Here is a 15005-nt window from a genome sequence, read left to right as displayed (position 1 = left end):
TCATGCCTAGCATATGCAGAAGGCATTAGACCACAAAATTTGATGGTGAGTTCTGGTTTTAAAATTTAAAGCCCTAAACTTGGCATCTGGGTATCTTAAGGATCTCTCATTCAAATATTCTCCCCCGTAGGTCCATCCACGGCTGAGGAATCGATGGTGAGTAGCTACTAGGAGCTGGCTCCTTTTTTTGTAAGGCCCCCACAATGCAAAATGACCTCCCAAAGTCCATCAAGCATGGATCTTGAACTGTAAAGAATATAGCTTGTCTAACTTCTCTGCTCCTAGTAGATGCCCACGGTATCTTCTTCGATCATGGAACTTGTATCAAGGCCTTCAGATGTTAAAGAGACACCTGCTCAAAGAATTTAATTGATTGCTCTTTCTGTTTTATTATTTTAGCGCTATTCCTCTATACGACTGATATTTTGTGATACTGTGCACACGCATAAATTTCTAATTAATTCTTTTAGAACTAATGTTGAGTTGCATATCCCTCCTGCACAAAAGGTGGCTAAAGTTTAAAAAATGAGTTTATGCAATTCAAGATAAGAGGAGATTGAGAGGAGATGGGACAGTCATCTTCAAATATCTCAAGGGCTGTCACATAGAAGAAGAGAAGAAGAGTTTGGATTTGATATCCCACTTTATCACTACCCGAAGGAGTCTCAAAGCGGCTAACATTCTCCTTTCCCTTCCTCCCCCACAACAAACACTCTGTGAGGTGAGTGGGGCTGAGAGACTTCAGAGAAGTGTGACTGGCCCAAGGTCACCCAGCAGCTGCATGTGGAGAAGCTGGGAAGCGAACCCGGTTCACCAGATTACGAGTCTACCGCTCTTAACCACTACACCACACTGGCTCTCATAGAAGAACAAGCTTGTTTTCTCCTGCTCTGGAGGGTAGGACCTGAACCAGTGGATTCAGGTTACAAGAAACGAGATTCCAACTAAACACCAAGAAGAATTTTCTGATGGCAAGAGCTGTTCAACAGTGGAACGGACTTCCCTCGGAAGGTGGTGGGCTCTCCTTCCTCGGAGGTTTTCAAGCAGAGGTTGGATGCTTTAGCGGAGATTTCTGCATTGCAGTGGGTTGGACTAGATGACCCCTGGGGTCCCTTCCAGCTCTCCAATTCTATGATTCTATGAGACCTTGTTCATCTCATTTAGTCAGTGAAACAGAATCAAGGAATGGATGAGGTAATAATAATAATAATAATAATAATAATAAATTTTATTTATATCCCGCCCTCCCCAGCCAAAGCCGGGCTCAGGGCGGCTAACAACAATCAAATAATCAGTCAAATAATCACACAATCTAAAAATATTTCATTATAAAAATTAATTAAATCAAATTGATGGCAACCAATTAAGCAGAATTATGTGCAGGTTGCCAGAGGAGGGAGTCAGGCTGCGCCCTGACCAAAGGCCTGGCGGAACAACTCTGTCTTGCAGGCCCTGCGGAAAGATGTCAGGTCCCGCAGGGCCCAAGTCTCTTTTGACAGAGCATTCCACCAGTTTGGAGCTGCAGCCGAGAAGGCCCTGGCTCTAGTTGAGGCCAGCCTAACCTCTCTGAGGCCTGGGACCTTGAGGATGTTATTATTTGCAGACCGTAGGTTTCTCTGTGGGGCATACCAGGAGAGGCGGTCCCGTAGGTACGAGGGTCCTAGGCCGTATAGGGCTTTAAAGGTTAAAACCAGCACCTTAAACCTGATCCTGTACTCCACCGGGAGCCAGTGCAGCTGGTATAATACCGGATGAATGTGCTCTCGCAGCGAAGACCCCATAAGGAGTCTCGCCGCGGCATTCTGCACCCGCTGGAGTTTCTGGATTACATGCAGGTAATCATGATGAGTGTATTCTATTCCAACCTAAAGTGAGAAGCAATCCCTTTCCTAGCCAGTGCATTTCTCAGCCTTATGGGGCTACTGCATCGTTGGGTTGCAATTATGCCAGACGCTGCCTATTGGCAAAAACAATTACGCTTCGTACTGCTTGTTCTTGAGGCTTTACTACCACAACACACTCTTGACAGACAGACCTGAAGACTTCTGAGTCGTCATACCAAGAGGAGTCACCAAGGAATGACAGCTTAGTTGCTGATTAAAGCTGTTAATAATGGAAGCTTGATTAATGCTTACTATTCTTTTTGTACATTTTTTCTACACCTATATGCACATATTCCTGCCAGCTGAGGATGAATCTTCATGCATCAGGCGAAGTACCCTGGAATCCATGGCAGCTTGTGCTATAATAGGTTTGCCAAACCGTCCTGCAACAGACAAGCGTGGCTATCCTCTTGCAAGACTCTTTATTTTGAAATGTACATCTCACCCTTTCGGTCAGAACAGTCACCCAAGGAAGAATTCCACCTATACAGGTTTTCTTCTGGACAAAATTCAAGTTGCTGCTCTTCACCTATAAAGTCTTAAATAATTTTGGCCTTGCACACCTCAGAAAATATCACTGATGCCTGAAGCTACCACATCTCCCAAGAAACTACAGCAGGAGTGATGAACGACCAGTCTTGTGTGCCAGATACAGCCCAAAGCCTCCTTATCTTGGCACCACAGTCAGGCTTTTAAAAACCTACCAATGAAGCTTAAGTGCGAGGTGGCACTGGGAAAGTTGTGGCTGGGTAAGGAAGGGTTAAACTTTATCTCTGCATCTGCAACCGCCCTCTCCACCCTGCTCCACATTTAGGCTTTACATTTAGACCCCACTGCTCCATATTTAGGATTGGGGGGGGACTCCTCTTGGCTTCAGTAGGAGGGTTTTAAAAAAATCTGTAGGAGCAGGGAAGAAGATGCAGCCCTGTATTAACTGTGCATGTCTGTGCATATGTTAAGACTGTATGTGCGTGTACATATTTGGTTGTGTGTTAACAGCATGCAATAATGCCCGTGTCTGGCCCTGTCCACTTTAGATCCAGGTCAGGCCCCCAACAGCTTTCAACTGGGGCAATGTGGCCCTCAGTCGAAAAAACAGTTCCCCACCTCTGTGCAAAAGGTTGTGTACAGCGAAGGTTTGGGTGGCTGCTCTCTAATCATGAAAAACCCTTCCTCTAGAGACCTTCCAAAACTCAAACATACGTCAGAAGGGTTGCTAAATCGGGATATTTTTATCAGCTGCAGTTAAACTGATAATGGTGCGTTAATACCGCATGGGAAACTATGAAGGGAGGCGATGTATTTAGAAATCACAAAAACAACATGTACACACAATACGAAATGGGTGGTCACAAGCACAAAGAAGCAAAATTGAAAAGTCAGCGGATGAATCGAGAAAAGGTTACACTGTCCAAGCACAAGCCGAGAACAACTCCGTAATCTTACCCTTGCTTGGCATCAAAAGGCGCTTCTTCACGGGGCCTGGTAGAACACAGTGAACATAAAGATCAACAATCAGATTTGCATTATTTCACAAGCTTAACTAAAACAAATGACATGTTATCTGTGCAGGTGTTTGCTTGCTTTGTCAAAAAATTTAACAGGATAGCACATCTAGGATAGCAGAAGCTATGGTTGTATAGTTGGGGGGGGGGAACGTTCAACAACTTCCATATTCTTAAAGGTAAAGGACCCCTGACAGTTAAGTCCAGTCGCGAACGACTCTGGATTTGCGGCGCTCATCACTTTACTGGCCGAGGGAGCAGATGTTTGTCCAGAGACAGTTCTCAGCCGCTTCTGGCAAAACCAGAGCAGCGCACGGAAACACCGTTTACCTTCCTGCCCCTGCGGTACCTATTTATCTCCTTGCACTCTGACGTGCTTTCAAACTGCTAGGTGGGCAGGAGCTGGGACCGAGCAACGAGAGCTCACCCCATCTGTCAGGGATGCTTCAGTTGAGATTCCTGCCTTGCAGGGCGTTGGACTAGATGACCCTCGGGGGGGGGGGGTCCCTTCCAACTCTATAATTCCATGAAAAGAATTCAGCTGAATTTTGCTTCGCTATGCATAACAACTGACTTAATCGTTTTAGCACCTTAAATTGGATGGCTTACTTTTCCAACAAAGCTTTTTAGCAGAGCTTTTTATCCTAGTCTGTATTGGACTTGGTTTAATATAGGTTTTGGTTGCTAAATAGTTTTGGGATGTTTTAGCAATCAATTTTATCAAGTGATTCATCAATCAATCAATGTAACAAACTTACACATTAAAATTGCTTTCCGTGGCATCTCCCCCCCCCCCCCCGGCTGCACGTCAGGGCAGAGTCCACTACAGTATTTCTCTTAGAACTACTGCAGATTACTTTAAAGCATTCGCAATGTTCAACACTAGTCAAACCCACTAAAATTGTGCTGTATATTACATACCTAAGTATGTGTGGCCCCCTTTGGGGGTCTGGCCAAGCAATCCTGGCCACTCAAGCCTGTTTGGCCAGAGCATTCTCATGCAACTGCTCTGTAACACCTGCAAGCAGAGCATGCTAAAAGCCGCCGCCAGCAAATAAAGGGAGGCAAATTTATGTTTGTGTAAAGGAGCCAGTTTTCCATGTTTTGTGGGACATTGTTCTAGACATAAGTTTCTTCCCACCTTCATATTTTGGTTAAGGCAAATTGTATATAGTTAAAAGCAACACATTTTTTTCCAGCAGAGAAAAGGATTCTGAACTACTATCAGCACAATGAAGTCTAAGTGTGCTCGGTGCTCTCTTTTTCCACACTACTAACTTGTTTCTTCTCCGATGAATTAAACAATCCTAGGCTAGATTTTTAAGATCAGAAGCCATGATATTTAAGGGTGGATAAAACACAGGAGTTGCCCTATAGCTATTTCTATATATTCAAAAAGTGGAAAGCTCTGAAGCACTATCTGGTAATAGCAATTGGGAAGAATACATTTTTCAAACAGAAAGTAAGTATTAAACAGTTCTGACAAAAGCAGTATTAGCAACACTGAAAATGAAAAGCCACCAAGACAATTAGTCCTGCAGACTTAAAAATTAACCTGCAAACCCTGCCAACACGTTCGCACCGGAAAATACTTACCATCCATCCCATTTTGTTGTTCGTAGTTTCTTTTCCCCAAGATCGTTGGAGATCCATTGTTAATCACTGGCGTAAACTTAGCACAAGGCACACTGTTGAGGGAGCCAGACAAACTCTTAGCAGGATCAGGTTTCAGAGAGCAGGGATGAGATTCTGTATGGTGAGAACAGCATATTAGGAGCATATTACAAAGGACAGTGGCAGACTCCGTTGTTTTTAAACCCAACTCTGACCCAGTCATGAATAAAGCAGGAAGAAGAGGGGTGCCACATTTTTTTTAAAAAAAGAACAAAATATGTATGCAGGTGAGAGAGGCTGAATCAGGAATCAGACCCTACAGTTGCCTTAGAAGCAGCGCATAGACAGTTAGACACTACACTCATGTGCAGATATTAAGGAGAGAAATAAAGCTTTTGAAAACAAGGGTGTCCTTCCAAGATCTGTGTTATTTTGTGTGTGGTTCTCTCTCTCTCTCATTGTCACTTATATCCTTCTATTTGTATGATATTTATATCCTGACATTCTGTTCCATCTAGCACGAGCAAGAAAAAGCATCAGCCCAGGGAACATGCAAACAAGGGCTTCTGGCTTAGTGACTGGGATCAATAGTGGTAAGGTGCAATCCGTATATTATGGGCATCTCATGACTTTCTCCCATACAGTACAAGCGAAATGTCGTTTATTCCTATGGAGAAAATTAACGTTAGGGCCAATATTGTGGTGTGGGCAGAATTAGCTGGTGAAACAGAGTTAGTAGCATGGGAAGGGACACTGGGTTAACCCTCTTCTGCCTGTCAAATATGACACTTTTTGCTAGTGAATAATATTATACCTGAAGCCACCAAAATGCATGTATACGGGTCATACCTAGATACCGAAGTACTGCTTCTAAAGGTTTTCTGACAACATGTTTTAATAGCAACAAATCTTCTGAAGCTTCTGGTAAACGAGATGCACCTGAGGACAATATTGGAACAAATAAGACTTCATTTACATGCTAACAAAAAAACCTAACAAACAGTCTTCTTGACACCAAAGCCAGAGTTTTCTGAAGCATTTCAACGTAAAGGAAATCTACAAAAGGAATGCACAAAAAGGAACATTTAATACAAATTAGGCCTGAATCACAATGTTGGGAGTATTATTCCCAGCCCTTAATAAAAGTACTCTTTGTGGAGTTTGGAGTTTACAGGGTTAAAACTCCTTGGTGTCCTGTATCTGGGGAGGGGCCTGACGCAGGGCCGTAGGTCACAGGCTTTGTCTGTGTTGTCTGTGAGAGTTGGTTTCACTTTAGACTGAGAGAGGCTGCAAAAGAAGCTGTGTATGCTTTTAGTACGGAGAGATGCCCAGGTCAGCGCAGGGAAGCGCTGACTGGACTGCAGGATTTAATGGCCAAACTCTTGCCCAGCTTGGAGTGTACTTTTACAGGCTTGGTGAGGACAAACTGTGGAGTTTTCTTCATCCACCCCCAGATCTTTCACTGCTGTGCTGCATACAGGGCTGCCAGCACCAATTGTGAGCATGTTATAGCATTATAACGGCTTGACAAGCTATTTTACTCTCTTCCCCCATTTTTCTTCCTTCTGCTACCCCAGTTGCTCTCAACCATAGAGAGGTTGAGAGAGTCAGAGAGTTTGCCTGATTTCTTTAGATCCCATTTCCCTCAACTCAACTCAGCTCAGCTCAGCTCAACTCAACTCCTACCACAATTCTGATAGCATAGACTCTTGTCAGGCATGTAAGCTGACATCATGCAATTAGGACGAGAAAGACTCACATTCGGCTTTGATTGCTCCACTGTTGATAGGCAAATGAGGGTGCCGTGCCGCGTGCCACGGACGCAAGATGTCCCTGCATAATCGTCTGGCGAGTCTGGTCAGCTTTGTAGTATGGAGATAGAAAGCTTGTCGCGTTTTCATGGCAAACTTGGGGCTCCCATTGTTCCTCAAGGGTCCACTGTGAGGACTCTGGGAAAAGGAAAATTTGTGAGGAGGAGCCTTGGTCCACCTTGGACCTTGCCTTATCTTTTTGTTCTTGGCCTAAGGAACCACAGTGGTGAACTGCGGATTGATTTACTAACTGAATATGGTGAATGTGCCTACCAAATTGTTTCGATTCGGCCCCGGCCGTTCTCCATCTAGCCGTGTAGGCATTTTCAAGCCTCCGTATTTCTTCCAGTAGGTCCAGCAAGATGCACACAGACGACACTGCATGTTCGGGGGACCCCAAGAATACCACTGGTGAGACTGCGTCACTGGGAACAGCAAAAGCAGATACCAGTTAGGACTCCTTTGCATGCCATATCTGTTGAGACTCTTTGCCACTGCCAAAGATAAACAACCTAGCTTTCCAATATATGACAGCAGCTTGCTTTTACAGTATATGGCAATAAAGGCTTACTTTTGTGTTATAATAGGAAAAGTATTTTGCCATGTTCAGAAACATACTAATATCTTAATTTTAATAGCACATTTAGAAAATGATACGTTTAAGCTTGTTCTGGTGGAAATGGGGATCAGTTTCTGCAAGTGTTTTTGCTCAATCTGTGCCATCTGCATCTTTCCCGGGTTGACTAGCAATACTCCCCCCCCCATACCTACAGGACAAACTGCATTGGTCTTCAGAAGGCTCTTTCCAGTGCCGAGGGCCTTCTGGTGATTCCCTCATTGCGAGAAGTAAGGTTACAGGGAACCAGACAGAGGCCTTCTCGGTAGTGGCACCCGCCCTGTGGAGTGCCTTCCCATCAGACGTCAAGGAAATAAGCAGCTATCCTATTTTCAAAAGACATCTGAAGGCAGCCCTGTTTAGGGAAGTTTTTAATATTTAATGCTGTATTGTATTTTTAACACTCGACTGGGAGCCACCCAGAGTGGATGGGGAAACTCAGCCAGATGGGCGGGGTAGAAATAATTTACTATTATTATTATTATTATTATTATTATTATTATTATTATTCCCACAGCTACATGGAAAGCTGGGTAGACTTTGTGGCACTGCGTTGCGTAGATGCAGCAGTCTAGCAAATAAATTTATGGCTCAATCTTCTATGAAAACTAGAAGAACCAGTCAAGACCAGTAACCACACAGCTTCATTATGTGAAACAAAGAACGTTTTCTGCACTGCTTCCTTTTTAATAACAAAAAAGGATTACTGACTTTCAAAACAAGAAGTGAGAAAGTGCAGCCTCCATAGTACTGCCCTATTTTTAGCATAATACTCTGGAAGATTACCTTCTTCGCTCTACTCCCCTTGTGTGTTTACTCAGCAAACTGGTATATAAAGAGATTAGAAGCTATTTCACAGTACCACTGTGGCGAGATAAGTACAGAAGGCGAGCAACCATCCTGTTAATAATTATTTGCAAGATAATTGCACCAATTTTATAATTTGAAGGCAATGTTCACTGTGGAGTCGTGGCACCACCGTCTGGAAGGTCTGTGCTGGGATAAATCAATATTACTTCTAAAGGCGCATCTATAATCTCAGATAAGAAGCAAATAATTCAGCAGTGAGACAATGGGTGTGGTTTTGGCTGTGGTTTTTTTAAAACCTGGACTAGCTGCTCTATGGCAAGAGTGAGCACTTGAGAGCATTAAGAGGTGGGATACTTTTCCTTTCTTTTTAAAAACCACCCCATAGTATAAAATGGTACAATGGGCTGGGAAATCTTTCCATGTCTAGCCTGGGCAGTGGAGTAAGGAACCCTGACCTGAGAATCTTCTGTGCAGAGGTCAAGAGCCTGCTATAGTTCCTCGGCAAAAGGGAGTGAGAAAGGGATGCAGAAGGATATGATATGATAGCCATGTTCAAATATATAAAAGGATGTCATATATAGGAGGGAGAAAGGTTGTTTTCTGCTGCTCCAGAGAAGTGGACACGGAGCAATGGATCCAAACTACAAGAAAGAAGATTCCACCTAAACATTAGGAAGAACTTCCTGACAGTAAGAGCTGTTCGACAGTGGAATTTGCTGCCAAGGAGTGTGGTGGAGTCTCCTTCTTTGGAGGTCTTTAAGCAGAGGCTTGACAACCATATGTCAGGAGTGCTCTGATGGTGTTTCCTGCTTGGCAGGGGGTTGGACTCGATGGCCCTTGTGGTCTCTTCCAACTCTATGATTCTATGATTCTATTCTAGGATGCTTTAATAAACAAAAGCAGGAGCGTTGTGCTTGTTTGTCAAGTTAAAACATTGCTTGAACTCTCTGTCCACCCCAACCCAATTTTGACCAAGCGATACTGATTTAGATTATGTACCGTATTTTTCGCTCTATAAGACGCACCAGACCACAAGACTCACCTAGTTTTTGGAGGAGGAAAACAAGAAAAAAAATATTCTGAATCTCAGAAGCCAGAACAGCAAGAGGGATCACTGCGCAGTGAAAGCAGCAATCCCTCTTGCTGTTCTGGCTTCTGGGATAGCCGCACAGCCTGCATTCACTCCATAAGACGCACACACATTTCCCCTTACTTTTTAGGAGGGAAAAAGTGAGTCTTATAGAGCAAAAAATACGGTATTTCCCTGTGGGCACTTTGTGATCCACTCTAGGTTAAGAAATACATATAAATGAAACTAAACAAGTTAAGAAATTATGCCAAAGCTTTGCTCCTAGGTAAAACCTTTTCATTCAGTATCCTCTCATTATCAAATGCTTGATAGTATTCTGTGATAAAAGGGACATGGGTGGCGCTATGGGTTAAACCACAGAGCCTAGGACTTGCCGATCAGAAGGTCGGCGGTTCGAATCCCCACAACGGGGTGAGCTCCCGTTGTTCGGTCCCTGCTCCTACCAACCTAGCAGTTCAAAAGCACATCAAAGTGCAAGTAGATAAATAGGTACCACTCCAGCGGGAAGGTAAACGGCGTTTCCGTGCACTGCTCTGGTTTGCCAGAAGCAGCTTAGTCATGCTGGCCACATGACCCGGAAGCTGTACGCCGGCTCCCTCGGCCAATAAAGCAAGATGAGCGCCGCAACCCCAGTCGGCCACGACTGGACCTAATGGTCAGCGATCCCTTTACCTTTACTATTCTGTGATAAGGGTTGCAAGTTCAGTTCAAGTCCCAGATATGTCACATTTAGAAATCTCCATATGCTCTCCCTAAGAGGAATCTGCACCTGCCAGTCTTGCTTTAAGGGTATAGATATGCTGGGATTCCAGCATCTTCAGCTTCCTCTTCCTTCTAGGATGTCTGAGTGTGGTCTTTCTCCTGGCTTCAGATGGCAATCCCCCTGTCCTTAGTCTCCTCCATTACTGCACCAAATGATGCCAGGAGACATGGTGATAGGACCAGTCCCATATCATACAACCACTTCCTGTCCTAGTGGTGCTTCTCCTAGCAACTTGGCACAGTCAACAAGCCAGGCTTCTCCAGGAAGCAAGACAAGAGGGGAGGTGGTAAGCGTTTGGCCCTGAGTCACAGATTTAAAATAGTCGTACCTTGGATCCCAAACACCTTGGTATTCGGATGTGTTGACTCCCGAACGCCATAAACCTGGAAGTGAGTGTTCCAGTTTGTGAACTTTCTTTGGAATCTGAACGTCCGACGGGGCTTCTGAGTGGCTGCAGGAGCTTCCTGCAGCCAATCAGAAGCCGCACTTTGGTTTCCAAACGTTTTGGAAGTCAAACGGATTTCTGGAGCAGATTCTGTTCGACTTCCAAGGTACAACTGTATGTGTCTACTCTAAAAAGAAAAGGGCACATAAGATTGGAATTGCATCCCCTCATAGGCTTCTTTTTCTTGCACACAGGGCTACATTCACAAATCACTTACTATAGCAGCTTTCGCAGGCTCGTCCCGTTCCCGTGTTCTGTGCCTGAACTCCTGTACCATTTACCACTCCTGGCTTGATATTATTGACATTGATCTGGTTGGGGTTTGGCTTGTTACTTAAAGAAATGAAAAAGAGGAAATGGGTGGTTAGTTTATGGGAAGAAATGCCATCAGCACCACCAGACGCCTTCACCTGCCCCCGCTGCAACAAAACATGTCTCTCCTTTTATCGGCCTATACAGCCACAGCAGGTACTGTAACTCTCCAATGGGTTGACTTCACCCCCAAAGGCACACTCTTCCACTGTCTCCTGAGACAGACGGATGCCAAGAACCAAGGGAACATGCAACCTTCTGATACTTCAGACATGGTAAATAAATATTGAGTACCTCCCATTTCTAGTAGTTCTAACATAAAATATTTTCACTAACTTAGAGAAGAATGTAGTGCACCCAGCCCCCCCCTTCTGCCAAATGAAACTGTCAATCGCCCAGTCAAATCTCTTAGTGCTAAACAGTTCAAGAACTACATAATTGAAAAGGAACAGGTGTCTAAAAGCTATACATGCAGTTTAGACTTGCAGAAGTTCCACAGCCATTATTGAGTTTTCATCTACATCTCAGAAAAACAATGTATTACATTTGTTTACTTATTTTTTATCAAACTTTATTTGTTCTTCACAAAATGCAAATATCCTCCCTTCCAGCAGTCCTACTATCAATTGTACTTTGGAAATGATTTGATTGGCTTTCATTATTTGTGCTTTTTTAAAAAAAATTGTTTAATGTTTCCTATAACCTGGTTTGGAAAGATTTGTGTTCTGAAGAACGGGGTATAAATAAATGCAATAAAGAAATAAATAGTAAACACTGCACCAGTGTTACATTATAGCATATTAAATACATGATCCATTTTTCAAAGAGCGACAGAAGATCAACAATTTACAGAAAAACCAATAGCTACCGTATTTTTCGCCCCATAGGACGCACCGGCCCATAGGACGCACCTAGTTTTTTGGGGGGGAAATAAAGGGGGGGAATTTATTTTCCCCCCCCCCAGGTGCGCTGCGCTAATCCCGAAGCTTGGGGCGGGCGGAGTTCAGCGCGCCCCAAGCTTCTGGGTGCTGGCAAGGTCTCTGCTAGCGGAGCGCTGCGCTAATCCCAAAGCTTGGGGCGTGCGGAGCTCAGCGCGCCCCAAGCCTCTGGGTACAGGCAAGCTCTCCGCTAGCCCTGGGAGAGCTGGGTCTCCCACGGCTAGCGGATAGCTTCCTGAAGCCTGGAAAGCGAGAGGGGTCGGTGCGCACCAACCCCCCTCACTCTCCAGGCTTCAGCGAAAGCCTGCATTCGCCCCATAGGACGCACACACATTTCCCCTTCATTTTTGGAGGGGGAAAAGTGCGTTTTATAGGGCGAAAAATACGGTATCTTCATTCCTGAATTTGAGTTTTAGTTTTGAAGCAATAATAACTGTCAGACACAGGTCAGTACAAATGACATACGGCTCTGCTGTCAGTGAAGTTGTCTCTTTATTCAAGGAAATAGCATAAAACTCAACAACACTTCCCAGCAGGTCTTGCCCCTATGGAGCAGTTGCCAGGACTGAAGGTCCCTGCCTTCCACCCTTTCTAAGGCTTCTCCTCTCCCAGATGTTTCCCATGCAGTCTCAAGCTGTGTCTATGCACCTCTGGCCTCTGTTCTGCCCTCCTCCTCATCCTGTGTGTTCTTGGGATACCAAGGGGAAGGGGAGCTCGTCACAGCAGGAGGGGGAGACTCCATGGATTCTTCTGCAGCCTCTTGACTTCCCTCCTCTGCTTCAGCCTCAGAGTCTGAACTGCTGCTCCCTGTCTCTTCCTGCCCACTAAACCCTGTTGCTCCTTCAACATCCAGCTCCTCCCCCCAAGTCTCTCCCTATGACCTCTCCTCAATGTCCCACCACCAATTCCCTGGGCACTGAGCTATCTTCAAAAGGGGGGGAAGGAAGAACCAGGTAACTACTGATCAGTGAGCTTGACACCTAGTGGAACTGACCACCAACTTGGATGGCTTTAAAAGAGGATAAGACAAATTCGTGGAGGACAGCACTAGGCTTTTTAAAACAAGCTTTGTGTGTTTGGAAACCATCATCCTAGAGCCACTCCATTCTTTTCTAATGTATTCAATGTCTGAACCTGTGACAGCCCGAACGTGCCAGACGTTCCTGGATACCTTTTCCCCTTCCGAGTTATTTTCCTGCTTAGTTCTTCCTCTTTTCCCTTCCCAAGGATCAAGAGCTTCTGGCTGGTGTTTGCCTTTGCAGCCCTGCGTGAGAGTAAGCGAGAGCGAGAGAAGAGCAGTTCTTCCTTATGCTCTTCTCTAATAGTATAAAAAAATAAGAAAATTGTCCAGTAGCGCCTTAGAGACCAACTAAGTTTGTTCTGGGTATCAGCTTTCGTGTGCATGCATACTTCTTCAGATACACTTCTTCGGGTATCTGAAGAAGTGTGCATACCCAGAATAAACTTAGTTGGTCTCTAACGCGCTACTGGACAATTTTCTTATTTTTTAATTTTATTTCAACTGCGTCAGACCAACACGGCTACCTACCTATCTGGCCCAATGGTTGCCATTGGTTTGATCTGAATTAATTTTATAATAATAATAATAATAAATTTTATTTATATCCCGCCCTCCCCAGCCAAGCCGGGCTCAGGGCGGCTAACAACAATCAAATAAACAATCAAATAATAACACATTCTAAAAATATTTCATTATAAAAATTAGTTAAAATCAAATTGATGGCAACCGATTAAACAAAATTCTGTGCAGGTTGCCAGAGGAGGGAGTCAGGCTGCGCCCTGACCAAAGGCCTGGCGGAACAACTCTGTCTTGCAGGCCCTGCGGAAAGATGTCAGGTCCCGCAGGGGCCTGAATGATTTTAGAGTGTTGTGTTGTGTTGTACTGTTTTATTGTTGTTAGCCGCCCTGAGCCCAGCTTTGGCTGGGGGGGGGGCGGGATATAAATAAATTTATTATTATTATTATTATTATTATTATTATTATTATTATTATTATTACCTGAATCTCTAATAGAATGTTCATATTAATGGTTTAAAATGTGAAGCCACTGTCACAAACACAGCCCACCCTTGTGCACATCTGGGAGGGGATGAAAACACCCTCACCAATGTACAGCAATGGATCAAAAATTTGTTTTCCTCTCTCTAACCATAGCTTCATTTTCGATTTAGTACAGAACAAATACAATGCCCTGTCTCACAAGAGATGATAGCCTGCATTTGTACAATCCATCTTGGGATCCCTAGGAGAATCAAAGCTGTTTTGGTTGACGTTTTGAGACAAGTGTAGCTTTTTAGCAGAAACAAACATTACAAAATTTATGCTGCGGTTCTGTACACACATCCATGGGACTAAGATCCCTTGAAGAAAATCAGACTTGCTTCAGAGTAGGCATGCATTGGATTGCCCTGTTAGAGAATGTAACATCTATTTCATGGTTAAAAATTCACATACATAAGTTTGCAAGACAAGTAAGAATGGCTATAATATTTGCATTCCATCTGTAAATATATATAAGAACAGGCACTTACTAATTAGGAATATATACTTGCTTTAGCTTGCTTTCTGCTTCTGCAGCTTTCAACCTTTTCTGAATACAATACAATAAAATAAAATTAGAACATAAAAGCAATCCATACAAATTATAACTAAATCTGATACATTTTCCTGTTCTCAACAAATACCTCTCTAGGTATACAAAAAGTCAATTCACCTTGAGGAAACAAGGGCTGCAGTTCATCCATTTATGTTAGCATCATGGATTTATAAAGTAGTTTCTGAATATTACTGATCAGCAGGGCTGAAAATATCAATCAGTACATTAAAGAAATGAATTCATACCATAAGAAATTAAAGCAACAGATTTTAATCATGGCTAGAGCCCTGCAAAGAAACTGAACCAATTGCACACCACTTAGTTAAGGCAATAGATGTAAGATCACAGAAGGCAGAAGTTACAAGAATGGAGACTCTGACTAAATATCAGGAAGAACTTTCTGATATTAAGAGCTGCTTGACAGTGGAACTGTCTCCCTCTGGAGGTGGTGGACTCTCCTTCCTTGGAGGTTTTTAAGCAGAGGTTGGATTGCCATCTGTCAGGGATGCTTATTTGAGATTCCCACATTGTAGGGGGTTAGACTAGATGACCCTTCAAACTCCACAATTCTATGATTTCATCCTCACAACAACAATGTGAT

General features: G+C 43.8%; 1 protein-coding gene across 4 annotated transcripts in view; it reads right to left on the bottom strand.

The window, feature by feature from the left end:
- MTA1 (metastasis associated 1) overlaps window positions 1–15005 on the bottom strand; it is a 65590-nt gene that overhangs the window by 14974 nt on the left and 35611 nt on the right. For all 4 annotated transcript variants that reach the window (XR_014011045.1, XM_081206358.1, XM_081206360.1 and 1 more), the window contains 7 exons: window positions 14340–14398; window positions 10755–10870; window positions 7087–7238; window positions 6762–6951; window positions 5852–5941; window positions 4985–5137; window positions 3330–3365 (listed from right to left, as the gene is read on the bottom strand). Coding sequence is in view for 3 of the 4 variants with exons in the window: in XM_081206358.1 (XP_081062484.1) it covers window positions 3330–3365; window positions 4985–5137; window positions 5852–5941; window positions 6762–6951; window positions 7087–7238; window positions 10755–10870; window positions 14340–14398 (796 nt within the window). In the remaining variant the exon portion in view is untranslated. The remainder of the gene's footprint in view (window positions 1–3329; window positions 3366–4984; window positions 5138–5851; window positions 5942–6761; window positions 6952–7086; window positions 7239–10754; window positions 10871–14339; window positions 14399–15005) is intronic.

This window comes from Podarcis bocagei (genome assembly GCF_964188305.1).
Source record: "Podarcis bocagei genome assembly, chromosome: 8".
In the NCBI taxonomy this organism is placed as follows: domain Eukaryota; kingdom Metazoa; phylum Chordata; class Lepidosauria; order Squamata; family Lacertidae; genus Podarcis; species Podarcis bocagei.
This window is presented reverse-complemented; position numbering and strand designations above follow the sequence as displayed.